The sequence below is a fragment of the Anolis sagrei genome, chromosome 2, assembly GCF_037176765.1.
Source record: "Anolis sagrei isolate rAnoSag1 chromosome 2, rAnoSag1.mat, whole genome shotgun sequence".
NCBI classification, from domain to species: domain Eukaryota; kingdom Metazoa; phylum Chordata; class Lepidosauria; order Squamata; family Dactyloidae; genus Anolis; species Anolis sagrei.
Genome location: NC_090022.1, coordinates 287,528,061 through 287,547,256, shown reverse-complemented (window position 1 = coordinate 287,547,256; position 19,196 = coordinate 287,528,061). Strand labels below are relative to the sequence as shown.

Here is a 19,196-nt window from a genome sequence, read left to right as displayed (position 1 = left end):
GTCCTAGTCTCCAGGGAAGCAGAAAACAAGCTTGCTCCCTCCTCCCTGTGACTTCCTCTCACATATTTATACATGGCTATCATAGCTCCTCTCAGCCTTCTCTTCTTCAGGCTAAACATGCACAGCTCCTTAAGCCGCTCCTCATAGGGCTTGTTCTCCAGACCCTTGATCATTTTAGTCACCCTCCTCTGGACACATTCCAGCTTGTCAATATCTCTCTTCAATTGTGGTGCCCAGAATTGGACACAATTCTTGAAGGCAACAAAGCTTCACAGACCATAGACACACTTCACAGAATCACAGAGTTAGAAGGTATCCCAAGGGCCAGTGCTGCAGGAATCTACTACCAAAGTACATGTTATGCTATCTCCAGTAAGGATGAGTCCATCACATTCCACTGGCAAACCTTACCACTAGGATATGCATCCTAATTTTCAGTCTGAATTGCTTTTCTTGGTTTATGTCCTATCCCCTGAAGCAGCAAACAAGCTCACAACATCTTCAATCTGATATTTAAATGTGGCTATCGCATTACCTCTCAGTCTTTTCACTCTCGCACATTCTCTAAACGCCTTGGCATTTGGGGATGACTTTTCTCAAATCACTTGTCCTTGATCTTAATTGAACCATCTTAACTTTTGTCTTCACTCTGATTTCATCTTCTAAATGTATTCAATTTAACTGACTTAATGTAGTCCCTGGTTGCTTCAGAACAAACTGACAGCTTTGATCTATTAAACAACGGGTGAACATAAACACTTTTTGGAAAACCAACACAGTCCAACTCAGTGACCTCTTACAATCGGCTTCAAAAAGGGATATCAAGTATTCTATCATTTCATACCTCATGTATAAGTTGAGGGCAAGTTTGGGAACCAAAATAATTAATTTTAATGTGACACATGGATAAGTCAAGGGTCATTCCACAGGGAGAAAAAAGTCCCAGTGCCATCTCAGGGGACTGGCCACACTTGGTCACCAATGCTATTTTTCTACCCAGACATTAAAAAAAACCCGGAAGAGGTTTTGTAGTGGAGAAAACTTGACATGAATGCTCAATATGCCGAAATGTGAACACTGGTGGAGTTTGGGGAAAACAGACCTTGACATTTGGGAGTTGGAGTTGCTGGGATTTATAGCTCACCTACAATCAAAGAGCATTCTGAACCCCACCAATGATAGAATTGGGCCAAACTTTCCACATAGAACTCCCATGACCAACAGAAAATACTGGTCTTTTTACAGTCTTTGGAGACCCCTCAGACACCCCCTCATGACCGCCCCTGAGGTCCCAACCACCAGGTTGAGAAACGTTGCACAACATCATATTGGTTTTGCTTTATTTCTTCTGGCAGGCAAATATCTTTTTATTTGGGAAGTGATTTGCTTTTAAACTTGTTACAACACGTGAGACTTTAATAAGATGTGTTGTATCTGTTTTACTGTGTTCCAAATGTGCTTTTTAAACAGTTTTAATCCTTGTTAAAAAAACAAATTTGCTGTTTATTTGTTTTAAATGATTATATTTGTTTTTTAAAAGCTGTAGTTTGTTTTAACATTTTGTAAGCTGCCTTGATCCCCAAGTAAGGAGTGAAGTGGGGTATAAATTTAATAAAGTAATTAAACAGGCAAAGGATAGTGGAAGTCAATGTGATCACAAAGGTTGGTACCAATACAAAATTTGCACAAAGAGTATCTGACCTTACATGAACATAAAAGATGACAAGAATTTGTGGAACAGCCTAATCGAAACCTTGGTTGAAGTCCAAATGCAAACAACTCAGAGTTTTGTGCCGGTTCTCCTGATCTGTACTCCCTAAGCTCCTCCTGAGGTTTACTCGCCAAGGGATTCACCACCTCACGCTTGACTTCTAGTGTGTGGGCTTGTTAATTTCCTCCTCTCATCAACGCTTTCTTAAATTAAAAAATCTGGCATTAGAATACAATCCCTTAGGGGTCAGAGCTTTATGTTACCATCACACAGAATTTCAATTACTGTCGCTCGGATCTGATCGGCTCCGTTAACAGAACAGTGGAAGAAAGAAGCAATCATAAGGTTGATCCAAAGCCAGGCTGATCTTCTGCAAACACCATCAAATGACACAGGAGACAGGCAAGAAGCAAACAACAGCCAGAAATGAGAAAGCGGGGAGGCGAAAGGGCAGATTAACGGCTCCATTAAGATCTTTCTTGAAGTCTTATTACTGTAATAGACAAGCAGAATCCCACAGTATAATCAACGTATTATGGTGCAACTTAAATTACAAGGCAACAAAGAAAAACTGAAGAAATGGAATTGGAAGTTCTTTATATAAAAAAAAGTTAATTACATTTTTGAAAGCATCTTATCCACAAGTTTGGAAAACAGGAAGTCATTTATATTCAAGACTGGCAAGTCCTACTTTTTGAATTACCTTATTCACTACTGGGTTCCACATATCACAAAAGCCGTTATTAACATTGTTTACAAAATTGTCCTTGTTAAAACAGATGGTCCATGGAAGAAAAGAGTGTATATTGCAAGCTTCTCGAAGCAGGAAATAATCACAATGAGTCTCTACATTAATGATATGCACCAAAATACAACTGCCTTCCCATAGCATCCCTGTTTGGGAAGATTAGGTTACTTTGAGGTCAAAAGCAAAGGTTTGGAAGCGCAAAGAGTTGAAACTTTAGGGACATGAAAGCAACCCATAACTGAGGTAATCGGGATGAATCAGAGTTAGAACTACAATGCAATGCGCTGTACACTGGGCTACCTCTGTTCAGAAACTCCAATTATTTCAAAACATGGAAATATTTGGAGTAATTACCAGAACATCTAGAAGTAAGAATATCACACCCAAACTAAAGTCACTCCACTGAGTACCAAATAGTTTATCGGCAAAGTGCAAAGTGGTGGTTATAATCTTCAAAGTTCTACATGGTTTGAGTCCAGGTTACCTGCAAGGTGGCCTTCTCCTCTGATGGACACTTCAGGGGACACCGAGGTCTTTCCTCGCAAGCGCGCCTGGCGGGGATGAGAGGCAGGGCCTTCTCAGTGGTGGCCCCTCAGTTGTGGAACGCCCTCCCTAGAGATATTAGACTGGCCCCCTCCCTCCTGACCTTCCAAAAAAGAGTAAAATCTTGGCTTTTTGAACAAGCATTTGGAAGTGCAGTGGAATAGGTAATTTTGAAATAGGAAGAATGAACATGGAATGGCTGGACGGTGCTGCTGGATAATGATTTTAACAGGACAACATCAGTGATCATATGTTTATAAATGGTTTATATATACTTTTAAATGTTGAGTTGAATGTTTTTAACAGCATTTTTATTAATGTACTAGCCGTCCCTTGCCACACATTGCTATGGCCCATATGGGGGTTCTGTGTGGGAGGTTTGGCCCAATTTTATCGTTGGTGGGGTTCAAAATGCTCTGTAATTGTAGGTGAACTATAAATCCCAGTAACTACAACTCCCGAATGTCAAGATTCTATTTTCTCCAAACTCCACCAGTGTTCACATTTAGGCATATTGAGTATTTGTGTAGAGTTTGGTCCCGTTCTGTCATTGTTTGAGTCCACAGTGATCTCTGGATGTAGGTGAACTACAACTCCAAAACCAAAGGATACTGCCCACCAAACCCTTCCAGTATTTTCTCTTGGTCATGGGAGAACTTGTGCCAAGTTTCGTTCAATTCCATCGTTGGTGGGGTTCAGAATGCTCTTTGATTGTAGGTGAACTATAAATCCCGGCAACTACAACTCCCAAATGGCAAAATCAATTTTTGAGTGAAGGACATACATTGGGTTGTTAGGTGTCTTATGTCCAAATTTGGTGCCAATTCCCCCAATGGTTTTTGAGTTCTGTTAATATCACAAACGAACATTACACTTTTATTTATATAGATGGAATTAAATTTGCTAATTATGCGAGCTGCCTTGAGTTGCCGCAAGGCTGAGAAAGGCGGGCTACAAATGCCGTAAATAAACAAACAAACAAACAAATAATCTAGGAATCTCTAGATCCTTCAATGCAATTCTATTTTCAGATTCCAGGGAAAGTTAACTATGGTGTTGTGCTTGACTAACCAAAAATTCCTTTAAAAATGCACTTTCTTTATTCACAATTTTTCATTTTCACCCTATAAAGATAATTCACAACATCCGGGGGGCCCTGCAACTATAGCTGTAGCATTCCAAGCTTGGAAACTGTTAGTAACAAGGCATGACATTGGCTTAAAAAACTCAAGGCAGCCTCACATTGGCTTACAGCCATGGCTTTCACCATCTATCCAGCAGCCTCCCTTTTTAATGGGGTGGAGGAGCAAGGAATATTGTCCAAGCACAGAGAGTGAAAGAGCTTGTCAGAGACAAGACAACAAGCCCTCTTATCATTGCAAATCTGAAATTAGACTTGGCAGGAAAAGGATAGATTTATGGGGCGAGGAAGAACACAACTTGCAGAACAGCACCCTCAGAGCAGATAACAAAGAAATCTCTCTCCCTCTTTCTCAATGCCACTTAAAGAAAAAGATTAATAATCTATGTGTTAAATGTAGCTCTGTGCCTGTTTCTACCCATCTATTAAGAGTGGAAAACTGAAGGACCTTGGGATAGGGTTACCATACAGCTTGGCTCTCTGGGTTTTACTAGACAACCTGACATTCTTGGACCATAATCTAGTTTAGACTCCAAGTTTTCTTTTTTTTAAGATGAGGAACACCTTGAGATGCTGCAAGGTGAAGCAAGAGAAAGGAAACAAAGTGAGCAATGCAAGTGAATAAGTAGAAGAAGCAACAGCGCAAGGTGAAGAAGGTGAGGGCGAAAAGGGAAGAGAAAGGGAGGATAAGAGGTGAAATCCAAAAAAGCAAAGGAAGGGTGCATATGGTGGGCCCAAGAACAAATACCTTGACCAGGGAGGGATTTAAACTCAGCCCTTCCTGTTCCAAAGCAAGCCAACTTTTGTTTAGGTTCTTGTAGGTTTTTTCGGGCTATAGGGCCATGTTCTAGAGGCATTTCTCCTGATGTTTCGCCTGCATCTATGGCAAGCATCCTCACTACCTCTGAGGATGCTTGCCATAGATGCAGGCGAAACGACAGGAGAAATGCCTCTAGAACATGGCCCTATAGCCCGAAAAAACCTACAAGAACCTAGTGATTCCAGCCATGAAAGCCTTCGACAATGCATTAACTTTTGTTTGTTTAATCAGTTGTAACTATAAACATGGTATGAAGGCCGAAAACACAGTGGAAGGGAAACTGCAACAATTTATAGTTTGGATTAGCATAATTCGATTTAAATCAGATTGATTTGCATAACTAAAATAATTTGTGCAATATCATTTGCACATCATGTGAATAATATTTGCAAATTATAAGCCTGGATCTGAGGAGGTGAGATGTGGTAACCCTAGTTAGAGGACTATGTTGGCTCCTCAGAAGACCTTAGAGGTCCTTCGCACTAAATCAGCCCCAACTCAAAATTACATTTTTGCATGAAAATGCCCCACATGTCACTTAAGCAGTGTGTGTGTGAGTGGGTGGGGGGATTTTAATGTATTAAAGTACACAATTAAGATTAGGAGAGGCCTTTCTTTGACAAGAAGGAACCAAAAGGTCATTTTCTAGGGGAAAATGTGACCTTTCTGGAGCCTAAAACAAAACATGCTGGCATTTCCCCTGCATATTCTAAGGAACATCATCCATTCTGGGGGTGAGGGTGGGGGTGATTCAGTTCTCTTTCAGAGTGCTTTTGGGGGTCTGGAGATACAACAAATGCCTTGGCACCATCAAGCCACACTATCTTGGTCAGAGCACAGCTGAATAAAATCCCACACAGCTAAATAAAATCCCACATTTTCTGCTTTGAACTGGAATATATGGCAGTGTGGACTCATAACCCACTCCACAGAAGATATTGTGAGATTTTCTGCCTTAGTATTCTGGTTATATGGGTGTGTGGAAGGGCCCTTGGAAGCTAAGTAGGGTTAGCTCTGGTTAGTACTCAATAAGAGACCCCAGTGAACATCAGATGCTGTAGACTCTCCAAATGAAGGCCCAAGGTCCCTTCCAAGTTATTTACCTGGTCCCCACCCTATATTTTAGACTTTGGGTCACTTAAAGTCTGAAACAACTTTAAGGCACACAACAACAACAACAACAACAACAACAACAACCTTAATTAACTTGACTTTCTCATCAACCAAAAGCAGGCCCACACTTCCTATTGGAATACTGGTCAGTTCATGTTGGTTAAAATTGTTCTTCATTTTAAATATTATATTTTTTCTCATTGGGGTTTATATTTTGCACTACAAATAAAATATGCCCAGTGTGCATAGGAATTTGTTCATTTTTTTTCAAACTATAGTCCATCCTCTCAACAGTCTGAAGAACCATTAACTAACCTTCTCTGCTTTAAAAGTTTGAGGACCCCTTTTATTTCAGGAAAAGGAGCTGACCAAACCATCTCTGAGTGCATAGGAAAACTATGAAATTAATGGGGTCACCATAAGTTGGCAGGCAACTTGAAGGCACACACGCACATCACACAGAGAAGCTCAAATGAGCCTTTGAGTTGTTGGTGCCACCACAGGATCTTGTTGGGTACATTGTCACCCAATGCCCAGTCGATCTCTCATCATATTCATCATTCATTAGGCGATCCCTTGTTGTCCAAGTAGGATTGTCTTCCAACATGGGTGTACTGGAGGTGTGTCCATAGGTGACTGTGGAGCCCTACTCTTAATATGCATGTTCTCCCGCAGTGAGGGCATTGGTTTTCAGGTGGAAGGCTGTCCTGGCCGAGGTTGACTTGACGCGCCTTCCTCTTGGCACGTTTCTCTCTTTCGCCCTCCATTCGTGCCTCTTCAAATTCTACAGTACTGTTGGTCACAGATGACCTCCAGCTGGAGCGCTCACAATCTACTCTTCTCTCACTTCTGTTTTGTTTTTTTAGTGCAATATGGAAGGAAATAGCTCAAAGCTGGGACTGTACCAGCATCACACAGCTACCGGGGGGGGGGGGGGGGACCCCAAATATGTTCCTGGCTTTCCCTCCATTGCCAGCATAGAAAGAAGGAGAACATTAACTATCCCAATGCCTCCCTGTAACTGACTTTATTTTGCTGAAGGACTGGTGAACTTTCTCTGGAGCACAAACAACAGAAACCCAGGAGGCAAGCGCTTGCGAAAATAACTCTGATGACATGCAAAAACCGAAACAAAGGAGGACAAAAGAGCATTTGGGAAAGGAGTATTGATTCTATTTGGGGACAGTGCTAATGTAGGCTTGACTTCCTCAGCATGTTACTGGCGCAGGGAACTGAACATTTTAGGAATAAAAAGGAACAATGTTGACACAAAGTCAGATTTACTAAAGCCCATTATCTTGAAGTTACAAAGCCAAAAAGAGCAGAAGGGGAATACCAATTTGCATTCAATATTCAAAAGTCCTTATAAAACAGATTGTTTTGGACCAACTGAACTCAGTGATGCTACACTGGGGGCCCTTCCAAACAGCCATATAACCCAAAATATCAAGGCAGGTGAACTACAGTATCTGCTTTTAATTGGATTATCTGAGTCCACACTGTCATATAATCCAGTTCAATGTGGATTTTATACAGCAGTATGTAAGGGTCTTTAGACCCTCAGCATTGGGAACTATTTTCTCAACCCTTACTTTCAGAGGAAGACTGGCAAAAAGAGTTTACTGCCTTGTTTATATTTTTGTGTCCCTAAATGTCTCATCGCTTTTGAACGTTAAGTCTAGTCATATCCGACTCTGGGGGTTGGTGCTCATTTCCATTTCTAAGCCGAAGAGGCGGCATTGTCCACAGACACATCCAAGATCATGTGGCCAGCATGACTTCATGGAGCACCATTACCTTCCCACTGTTGAAGTACCTATTGATCTACTCACATTTGCATGTTTTCAAACTTCTAGGTTGGCAGAAGCTGGCTAACAGCGGGAGCTAACAGCGGGAGCTCATGCCTCTCCCCGGATTCGAACCTATGACCTTTTGGTCAGTTCAGTAGCTCAGTGGCTTAACTCACTCCATCACCGGTGGCTCCTTGAAATGTGGTGTCAGAGGAAAATTTGAAGAGTGCCTTGGACCGCAAAAAGATCAAACCAGTCCATACTCCAGGAAATAAAGTCCGACTGCTCACTGGAGGGAAGGACATTAGAGGCAAAGATGGAGTACTTTGGCCACATAATGAGAAGACATGAAAGCTTGGAGAAGACAATGATGTTGGGGGGGGGGGGGGAGAGAGAGAGAAAGGAAGAGGGGCTGACCAAAGGCAAGATGAACAGATGGTGTCCTTGAAGTGACTGGCTTGACCTTGAAGGAGCTTGGGGGTGGCGACAGCCGGCAGGGAGCTCTGGCGTGGCCGGACCAGGAGGAGAAAGGATGTTACAGGCAATGATGAAGTACTTTGACCACATAATGCAGTGGTTCCAAGCCTGTGGGTCCTAGGTGTTTTGGCCTACAACTCCCAGAAATCCCAGCCAGTTTAGCAGCTGTTAGGATTTCTGGGAGTTGAAGGCCAAAACATCTGGGGATGCACAAGTTGAGAACCACAGACATAATGAGAAGACATGAAAACTTGGAAAAGATGATGATGCTGGGGAAAACTGAAGGAAAAAGGAACAGCAGTCGATCAAGGGGCAAGGTGGATGGATGGTATCCTTGAAATGACTGGCTTGGCCTTGAAGGAGCTTGGTGGTGGTGGTGGGGGCATCTGGCAGGAAGTCACGAAGAGTTGGAAGCAACTGAACAATAACAACAATAAATGCCTTATGGTCAGAAAGAAGTTTGGTCTCTACCTTCATCAAACCACCTTCCACCACCATCAGCTTTAATGTTAACCATCAGTTTAAACTCTAGCCTTCCATCATTGCATTCCATGCCAAAGAACAGTGTTTTAGCATTCATAACTGTTGGAGAAGCCTACAACCTTTGACGGCTTGTATAATGGATTCCATGCTAGGAGAAAGGTGGGATATACATAAAATAAGTATATTTATAAATAATTTAAAACATTATGTTGCCTTTTTGGTTGGTAGAATAAAGGTATGATAGCAATGCAGAATCTTTTTTTCTGGGTGTGAAGTTTGCTAAAGTTTGAGATATTTACTCAGTAGCACCACTCACATAAAAACTCAATTCTAAATCCAATGCCCTCCCCCACATTGTCCTATTATACTGGGACAATGGCTGATTTATTTTTATTTATCGTATCAGGAGTGAACCAAGGATGCAGTTGTAATGTATTACACACAAATAGAAACTTGGCATTATATTAAATGTCCTTTGACTAGAAGCTGGCCACTTGGGGTTCCTCTGGTGTTGCTATAGGAAGGTCCTCCATTGTGCATGTGGCAGGGTTCAGGCTGCACTGTAATAGGTGGTCTGTAGTTTGCTCTTTTCCACCCTCACATTTCGTGGACTCCACTTTGTGTCCCCATTTCTTAAGGTTGGCTCTGCATCTCGTGGTGCTGATGAGAACAATTCTAAATCCTTCACATCTCTATTCTCTGGCTTTGGGAACTTGTAATGCATTACACACACATGCTAAAATCTAGGTCTTTCAGCCATAAGGATTAGAAACTTAGTCATCCTATAAAGGGAAGCAGAGATTCTTTAGAGAATTACTATGTTGCACGGAGAATACTGATAATGTTCTCTGTTAACTGGTCTTTGATAGTCATACCAGTATGTATTACTTAACCGATTAACTTTTTTTATTCATGACTTCATAGCCTTCCTTTCCTCCAGGGGGTTCAAGGTTGGCTACATGGGCTTCCTCTTCCCCTCTTTGTCTGCACAACCACCTTGTAAGGTATATCCGGCTGTGACACATAGGGCGAAAGATAGAGAGAATGGCATCATTAGGAGGTGCAGAAGGTCTGGGCCATACCAGGTGTGACACCAATCATGGGAATGGGGAGGCATATGGGGACAACTTAGGAGGGAAAGTAGCCAAGTAATGCCAAACAGTTGCCTACGCAACCTCCTGCATCATAGCATGCTATTGTGGTCTCTGAATTACAATTTGCAAAATAATAATAATAATAAGGAAATATTGCCAAATTACAGCAGCAGTGCTTCATCTTCAAATATCTTAGTGGATTCCAAAGAGTCAGTAACCCCCAGAAGATGTCCACTTGTGGTTTCAGCAAATCCATGAAGTATAAATCGTATCAATGGCTCATGATGGCTATGTATCCTTATGGTACAGATCTAGTGTGTCACTAAACACAGGTTAAAGGAGAACATCAACAGAGAGTGTCTCTGCTTTGAGGTCTGGCTCATTTGGGTTGTTGTAGGATTTTTTGGGCTATATGGCCATGTTCTAGAGGAGAGAATGCCTCTAGAACATGGCCATATAGCCCGAAAAAACCTACAACAACCCAGTGATTCTGGCCATGAAAGCTTCGACAATACACTGGCTCATTTGGTTGACTATTACGGAAAGTAGAGGGTTCTAGTAGATTGGGATGGACATGTTTTGCCTAAGACAATGGCAACCAAAAAATATTGCATCCCAAATGGAGAATCACATCTATAAAAGATTCTGAGGGATGCACTTTGTGGGTAACAACTTCATATCTCCCTCTCAGCTGAATTTCTTTGCAAATTAGTTCTTGGCTCCTTCAGATGAGCTCTCAGATTACTCCTCAGATGTGCCTTGCTTTACCTCAGCGTTTCTCAACATGAGGGTTGGACCGTTCGGGGGGTTACAAGGAGGGTATCATAGGGGTTGCCAAAGACCATCAGAAAACACAGTATGTTCTGTTGGCCATGGGGGTTCTGTGTGGGAAGTTTGGCCCAATTCTATTATTGGTGAGATTCAGAATACTCTTTGATGAACAATAAATCCCAGCAACTACAACTCCCAAATATCAAGGTCTATTTGGGCATTTTGAGTATTCGTGCCAAGTTTGGTCCAGATATGTCATTGTTTGAGTCCATAGTGCTCTCTGGATGTAGGTGAACTACAACTCCAAAACTCAAAGTCAATGCCCACCAAACCCTTCCAGTATTTTCTCTCGGTCATGGGAGTTCTGTGTGCCAAGTTTAGTTCAATTCTATCACTGGTATTTTATAATTCATAACAGTAGCAAAAATAGAGTTATGAAGTAGCAACGGAAATAATTTTATGGTTGGGGGTCACCACAACTGTATCAAGGAGTCACGGAATTAGGAAGGTTGAGAACCACTGTTTTACCTCCTGTTGTTCAACATCCCCCCCCCCCTTTAAAAAAAACCCAAACCCACAGATATGAAGAAATAGAATCCTTCTCCTGAGTTTTAATCTTCAGCTTTTCTCCCTCTCTCACTACATCCCTTACTGCTCCAGACAGCCAAAACAGCCTTTGAATCCAGTAAGAGCGATTGGCATTTCTCCCCGCTGTATGCCAAAATGCTGTATGTGGCTTCCTGATGGTAGCTTCTTGGTGAAATTGTGTGAGAGAGCGATAGAGAAGGAGGGAGAGTTGACAGGCGTATGCCATAATACATTCTTTTGTGTAGTCTACTTTGTTTTCTGAAGGTAAACATGGCCTTAATTTGCAATTCTGATTGCTAATAGACACATTTCCTGCTGCTGAATAGGAAACATGTTCGTTTAGGGAATACACATTCCCCTTAAGATATACTCTGAACACTCTGCATGTTCATAACCTAAATGGGGATTTCAATCCATCCCCCTTCCCAAGTTTACAGAGAAATTAAGTACTCTATCCTCTATGCCGCAGTGACTCCCATTTGCATCCTTTTTCTTTTAAGATATGAAATATCATAGAATCATAGAGTTGGAAGAGACCTCATCCAGTCCAACCTCCAGCCAAGAATCAGGAAAATCATATTCAAAGCACCCCCAACAGATGGCCATCCAGCCTCTGCTTAAAAGCCTCCAAAGAAGGAGCCTCCACCACGCCCCGGGGCAGAGAATTCCACTTCTGAACAGCTCTCACAGTTAGGAAGTGCTTCCTCCTGTTCAGGTAGAATCTCCTTTCCTGTAATTCGAAGACATTATTCCACATCCTAGTCTCCAGGGCAGCAGAAAACAAGCTTGCTCCCTCCTCCCTAGGATTTCCCCTCACATATTGATACATGGCCCTTATAATGTCTCTTCTCAGCCTTCTCTTCTGCAGGCTAAACATGCCCAGCTCTTTAAGCTGCTCTTCACAGGGCTTGTTCCCCAGACTCTTAATCATTTTAGTCACCCTGCTCTGGACACATCTCCAATTGTGGTGCCCAGAATTGGACACAGTGTGATTCCAGGTGTGGTCTCATCCAAAGCAGAATAGAGGGGGAGCATGACTTCCCTGGATCTAGACATGATACTCCTATTGATGCAGGCCAAAATCTCACTGCTTTTTTGCCACCGCATGACATTGTTGGCTCATGTTTAACTTGTTGTCCACGAGGATGGCAAAATCTTTTTCACATGCACTGCTGTCAAGCCAGACGCCCTCATTCTGTATCTTTGCATTTCATTTTTTCTACATAATATAGCAAATAACCTTTCAGGGGATGCAGGATCAAAATAAATATAATCTGTGACCTTTGAACTTTCTAAACTTATTCATTAGTTTGTTCACACTAACCATACCATTTTGAATTTCTGGTAAGAATGCAGAGTGAGGAACCAGATGCTGAACCATGGACAAACATATGTGTTTAGGTCAATGCATATACAAACTTTTTGGATGTAAGAGGGATGGGGGATACAGATAATTGAAGCTTCTGGTATTTTAGCCACAATATTGTCGCATGTTCTAGCACAGAAGAAGTCCATGGGGTTTGCAATACCTCATTGGGTGATACCAACCATAATGACAACACTTAAGACAAAATGACCCCAAATCACTCAATGAGTTTCATAGCTCAGTGGTAACTTGAACTTGGATCTCAGAAGTCTTAGTGCAGTACTCTAAACATCACATGCACATACATGGAGAGAGCTAATAAGACAGAGGGGAGCAGTCAAATAACCTCGTCTTTAGATTTTCAGCCAACTCTTACTCTTGGAACGCGAGGTATATTCCTTAGGTTTGCTCCCATGTGCAGCTTTCACTACGGAAGGCCCTTTAGACCCCAGGTCAATAATTGTGCAGTTTTGGCAGCTCTCCCAGACCGATATGGACCTCGCCTACAATTGCTGGTGGGTTTTGCAATAAATTCAGTCATTAATCAATATATCTTTTAATTTACATGGAGTTGAATCCAAAGGGACACTAAACACAAGGTTCCAGATGCAGGAAAAAGCAATAAAGTAATGACCCTGCTATGCAGACGAGTGATGGCTTGATTGCAGCTCTTAAACAAATTCTTGAGACTAGACATTTCACTGTTCAGAAAACTATAAAACTACTGGGATAGAATCAGGATAGAGCCAGCATAGTATAGCAGTCTGAGCATTGGAGTAGGTCCAGTGTTCAGATCCCTGCTCATTCACGAAATCTACTGGGTGATGTTGGGCAAGTCACCATCTCTCATCCACAGATGAAGACAAAGGTGAAAACTTTGCAGCTAACCTATGGCATTCCCATTAATATAAAGGGACTATTTTAGCTGGGATTCCCTATTGGATTTAAGTAAGTGAATTAGATTGAGACTCATGTTGGAGAAACCTTTTTCTGGGAGGTTTCAACCCAACCTGCTCTTATCTAAGATCTGACTGAAGACGGCCAGTAACCCACCATGGAATGAAAGTAATATGATATTCAAAGAGCATCTGGCTGAATTTTCAGTGAAAAAAAACATCTGTAACATTTGAAATTAATTTCAGGAGAAGATCTGAGGTATACTGAAGCAAAGAAATTTGGCCTAAGACTAAAATAATCTCAGGGGAACTCTTCATATCTTCAGTTTTCAACAAGTATTACAGAACTTGCAGCATTCATCCAAATACACCCAATCTAAACTCAAAATGTAGTTCTTTCACCTACACAAACAGAACTCCAAAACTGCCAAACATAAATCCATCAAGAATTTTATTTCACTTAACCCAAACTGCCTGCTTCTAGCCATGCCAAGGACTTGCATTGCACCTGAGACACAAACGAGTAAGTATGGGAAATCCAGCAGAATGTGTTGGAATGGTCAAAATTCCCAGTTCAAATTCAGTAAGAACATCTCTTCTCCCTTTACTGCATAAGGTACAAAATGCACATAAGAAGAACACCCAATGCAACAAAACTTCTCAGTTCTAGAAACCAGGAGAACAGCTAAGTGGATACATGATAGATGGCTATAAAATACGGTTAAAAGAAAGAACACACAGCAAAGCTTTTCTGTTTCTTGTAAAACACTAGCAATCGAGGTCATGCAGTTAAATGGACAATGTATATTTGGAAAGTTCTGAGAGTGCCTTAGACTGTCAGAAGATCCAACCAGTCCATACCTGAGGAAACAAAGCACGACTGTTCATTGGAGGGAAGGATAGTAGAGGCAAAGATGAAGTACTTTGGCCTCATCATGAGAAGAAAGGAAAGCTTAGAGAAGACAATGATGCTGGGGAAAATGGAAGGAAAAAGGAAGAGGGGCCAACCAAGGGGAAGATGGATGGATGGCATCCTTGAAGTGACTGGATTGACCTTGAAGGAGCTGGGGGTGGTGATGGCCAACAGGGAGCTCTGGCGTGGGCTGGTCCATGATGTCACAAACGAATGAACAACAACATATTTGAAAAATGTAAAAGAAAACATTTTTTTCATGCAGTGCATAATTAATGAATGGAATCCACTATCACCAAGAGGGAGACCTATAACCTCAAATAGCTTTAGATGGCCAGATTAACAAAGAGCAAGTCAACCAATGACCACATGGAGATCCAGTATTCTGCTGCATATGGACAGCTGGGATACAGGAAATAACACATTTACTCGAATCTAATACTAATACTAACCTTTTTATGGCTAAATGAACTTCCCAAAATTAGGGCGCGCCTTAGATTGGCATCATCCAGTAATCTTAGTGCTGTGCCAAAGCAAAAAGGGAAGCTGCTTCAGGAGCTGCACCTGAAGCTACTATTTGAAGGACGTTATCTCTAATTTAATGGCCATAGCTCCTGGGATTTGTAGTTTGGTGAGACACTAGCATTCTTTGGCAGAGGAAGCTCAAGACCTTGTAAAACTACAGCCACCATGACTCCATAGCATTGAACCAGGGCAATTCTAAGCAGACAGCAATTTTAATGGCCAAATCACACATTGTGCACTTTTTGCCACTGCGCATTACATTCAGCAGCAAATAGTTTTGTTTTTTTTGTTTCAGGGTTCTGAAAATTGTGGTGCACATCAGATTCAATGATGCATTAGACTCGAATAAATATGGTATTACCTATTAATCTTGCTTGGGAGATTCCTGGAGACATCTGATTGCTAGGAAGTCACTATAAAAAGCTCAGTGGTGAAAAGCCTTTTAATAGTATGCCAAACTATTCGTACTTCCTGCTATTTTAATGAGTTACGCTTTTATATTGCTTCTGTTCAAAACTTATAATTATATTGTATGTTTTCTGCTGTTGTAAGTTTTAATCTACATGTGTTTTAATTTGAAAACAAGATGAGATTTAAATGGATGAAATATAATTATCAGACTGGACACCGTGCAGCTAAATTCTAGGGTAAATGAATTGGAACAGGAGGAACCAAACAGCTGTGGATGACGCCTCTTTACAAAACACCCAAAAAATACAGCCCTGCATCCTGAACTCAGCAGTGAGGTCTGCTTCCATTATGTTCCCATGTAGGAATTTAGGAAACAGGCTGGTATAAGAACCAAAAGAAATGGAAGAACAATGCAGGTCACATGATTTAATGGCTTTCAGATGCATTCACAGTTTCAAGTAATGGAGGTCTGACCAGGAATGTATCTCTTATGGATATGTAAGATTTTACTCTAACTCAGACATGGGAAACATGTGCTCCTCTATCTCACATCAACACCAAGCAGTACAGCCCACCCCTTGTTTGGGTATCAGCCAGCATGGCAACTACTTAAATCAAGAAATAGTTTTCTAAGCTCTACAGAGAAACTCGCTGGAACATCTCAGCAAGCAAGAGTCCAAAAGTGGCAGGCTCAAACCCAGAACCTCAATTAATGGCTGATACCAAATGAGAGACTCCTTCCTGGGCACACAGAAAACTGGGCGACTTGGAAGGTGCTGAACAGACTGCACTCTGGCACCACGAGATGCAGAGCCAACCTTTAAGAAATGGGGCTACAAAGTGGAATCCATGACATGTGAGTGTGGAGAAGAGCAAACCAGAGACCACCTGCTGCAATGCAGCCTGAGCCCTGCCACATGCACAATGGAGGACCTTCTTGCAGCAACACCAGAGGTACTCCAAGTGGCCAACTACTGGTCAAAGGACATTTAATAGAATACCAACTCTGCAAATTTTGTGTTTTGTTTGTTTGTCTGTTTTTTTTTAATGCAATACAACTGTTTTGGTTTGCTCCTGACATGATAAATAAATAAGCTGATGGCAAATGATTGTGGGATCTGAAATCCAATCATCAGCCATGGCATCATTCTGGCTTTGGAGTCAGATTCAGGGAGTCTGTGTTGGTAGAAAGGCATCTGACCGTCCTGGTCAGCTCTGACAGCGAGGAAGAGGTATTGTTGGAGGGGCCAGTGTTGGAACTGGAGACCAGTAGCTCCCAGGAGAACTCCCTGCCTAGCTTAATTATTGCATAAGAGGAACTTTCAGAAATAGCTACCACTTCCCAGGTGGTGGGCCAAGCAAACCGAGTATGTCAGGGCAGGTTGATGAGGGTTAAGTGCTCTGTCCCTTTTAGAATACAGACAACAGCATGCACTAACCTGCACACCAGCCCAATTGGTGGAGAAAAAAGCTCTACACCAGGGGTCCTCAAACTAAGGCCCGGGGGCTGGATACGGCCCTCCAAGGTCATTTACCCAACCTTCATTCAGGGTCAACCTAAGTCTGAATTTATTTGAAAGCACACAACAACAACAACAACAACAACAACAACAATCCTATCTCATCAGCCAAAAGCTAGAGTGTGATAAAACTATAAGGCTACTAGGCCTTTAGCTATGGACTGCCTATGTGTAAATATCGGGACTTGGTTTGAATCTTATGCTGTTTGTTTAACTGGGGCTTGGCACAACACGACACTGACTTCAAAATAAAAACTTACAGTATGTTAACAAAATGTGCGTTATATTCAGTTAGTATTAATATTCTTTCATTTTATTCTTTCATTTTAAAATATATCTTATCTTTTGGTTAAAAAATTAAATTTATTGAACTCACAACTGTTTGCATAGTTACAATCACAGGAATTTATGACTTTTTCTTTTCAGAAGTTTTCATAGAATCATAGAATCAAAGAGTTGGAAGAGACCTCATTGGCCATCCAGTCCAACCCCCTGCCAAGAAGCAGGAATATTGCATTCAAATCACCTCTGACAGATGGCCATCCAGCCTCTGTTTAAAAGCTTCCAAAGAAGGAGCCTCCACCACACTCCAGGGCAGAGAGTTCCACTGCTGAACGGCTCTCACAGTCAGGAAGTTCTTCCTCATGTTCAGATGGAATCTCCTTTCTTGTAGTTTGAGGCCATTGTTCCGCATCCTAGTCTCCAAGGAAGCAGAAAACAAGCTTGCTCCGTCCTCCCTGTGGCTTCCTCTCACATATTTATACATGGCTATCATATCTCCTCTCAGCCTTCTCTTCTTCAGGCTAAACATGCCCAGCTCCTTAAGCCACTCCTCAGAGGGCTTGTTCTCCAGACCCTTGATCATTTTAGTCACCCTCCTCTGGACACATTCCAGGACAAATTTAATCATGTGTGTGTGTGTGTCTATATATATACACACACACACACACGATTAAAACCCTAATGCTTCACACGGTGTTGATGAAATTTCCTGCCCTACCATTTTGCCACAGTACATTTGTTTTTATTAATTAATCTATATTTTCCTTTACGAAGAACTCAGAGTCAGAATCTGAATTGGAGTAAGTCAATAGAAAGAACAGGAGTCAGAGTCTAAGGTTTGATGTATTGATTCTACAGTCGGAACACACCACATTTGATTTTTTTTTTAAATTAGTAGAAACATCCACATCCCAACTGAAAATGAAACTGGAACCAAAAAATATCCACACACCCCTGCTTACCTCCATAATGGGACTGGAAGCCAATACCTTCTCTTCAATATTGGTTTCACTGGAAGAACCTCCGACTGAAGCGAAGAAGCGCATGGCGTATTTGGCAGAGACCGTCTTGCCAGCTCCAGACTCCCCACTAACAATAATAGACTGGTTCTTCTCATCTCTACAAGACAAAGAAGGAGGAAGATGTGGTAACTACAGGTAGACAATGACTTTATCTCAATGTCGTTCATCTCAAAGGCATGGTCCCCACAAGGGGAGGGTTTGACAGGGATCTGGTCTGGGGAGCCAGGATTAGGAGGCCCAGCATGGTGGGTCAGCCAGCTAAGTGAGATGAACAGATGAGAAAAAGTGACTTTATTAAATATTGACTTTTGCTGTGTCCATCCAAATAAAATTATTTAATTTGGCAGATTACATTATCCACTCATCCATTTTTTATTTTGACTTTGTGATTTAATTATTATTTATTTACTACACTTGTGTACCACTCCCCCCCCCCCCGCCCCCATGGGGGGGACTTAAAGTGTTTTCCAATATAATTATGGCAAAATTTAATGTCTCATATACAGAAACCTAACATAATTATAATAACATACAATTATCAAATAAATCATAAAGCACAACATCATTTAACATTAAAACATGGAATTTAAAACATATCAATATAAACATTAAAATCACACAATCCAACTATCGTAGTCCAGGTCGTTCCAAATATTGTATCTATTGCATATAATCCCTGATCATTCCTTGTAGTGCTTACTGCCCAAAGGCTTGCTCCCATAGCCAAGTTTTCACTTTTCTTCTGAAGGCCAGAAGGGAGGGTGCTGATCTAATTTCGTTGGGGAGGGAGTTCCATAGCTAAGGAGCTACCACCGAGAAGGCCCTGTCTTTCATCCCCACCAATCACACCTGCGAGTGTGTTGGAACCAAGAGCAGGGCCTCTCCAGAAGATCTTAACCTCTGAGATGATCTTAACCTCCGAGATGCTTTGGACAGGTAAGCTGGGCTGGAATTGTTTAGGGCTTTATAGGCTAAAGCCAGC

General features: G+C 41.7%; 1 protein-coding gene across 4 annotated transcripts in view; it reads right to left on the bottom strand.

Annotated features, from left to right (window-relative positions):
• MYO5B (myosin VB) overlaps positions 1–19,196 on the bottom strand; it is a 372,261-nt gene that overhangs the window by 167,004 nt on the left and 186,061 nt on the right. For all 4 annotated transcript variants that reach the window (XM_067464658.1, XM_067464659.1, XM_067464656.1 and 1 more), the window contains exon 5: positions 18,155–18,311. In XM_067464658.1, coding sequence (XP_067320759.1) covers positions 18,155–18,311 — 157 coding nt within the window. The remainder of the gene's footprint in view (positions 1–18,154; positions 18,312–19,196) is intronic.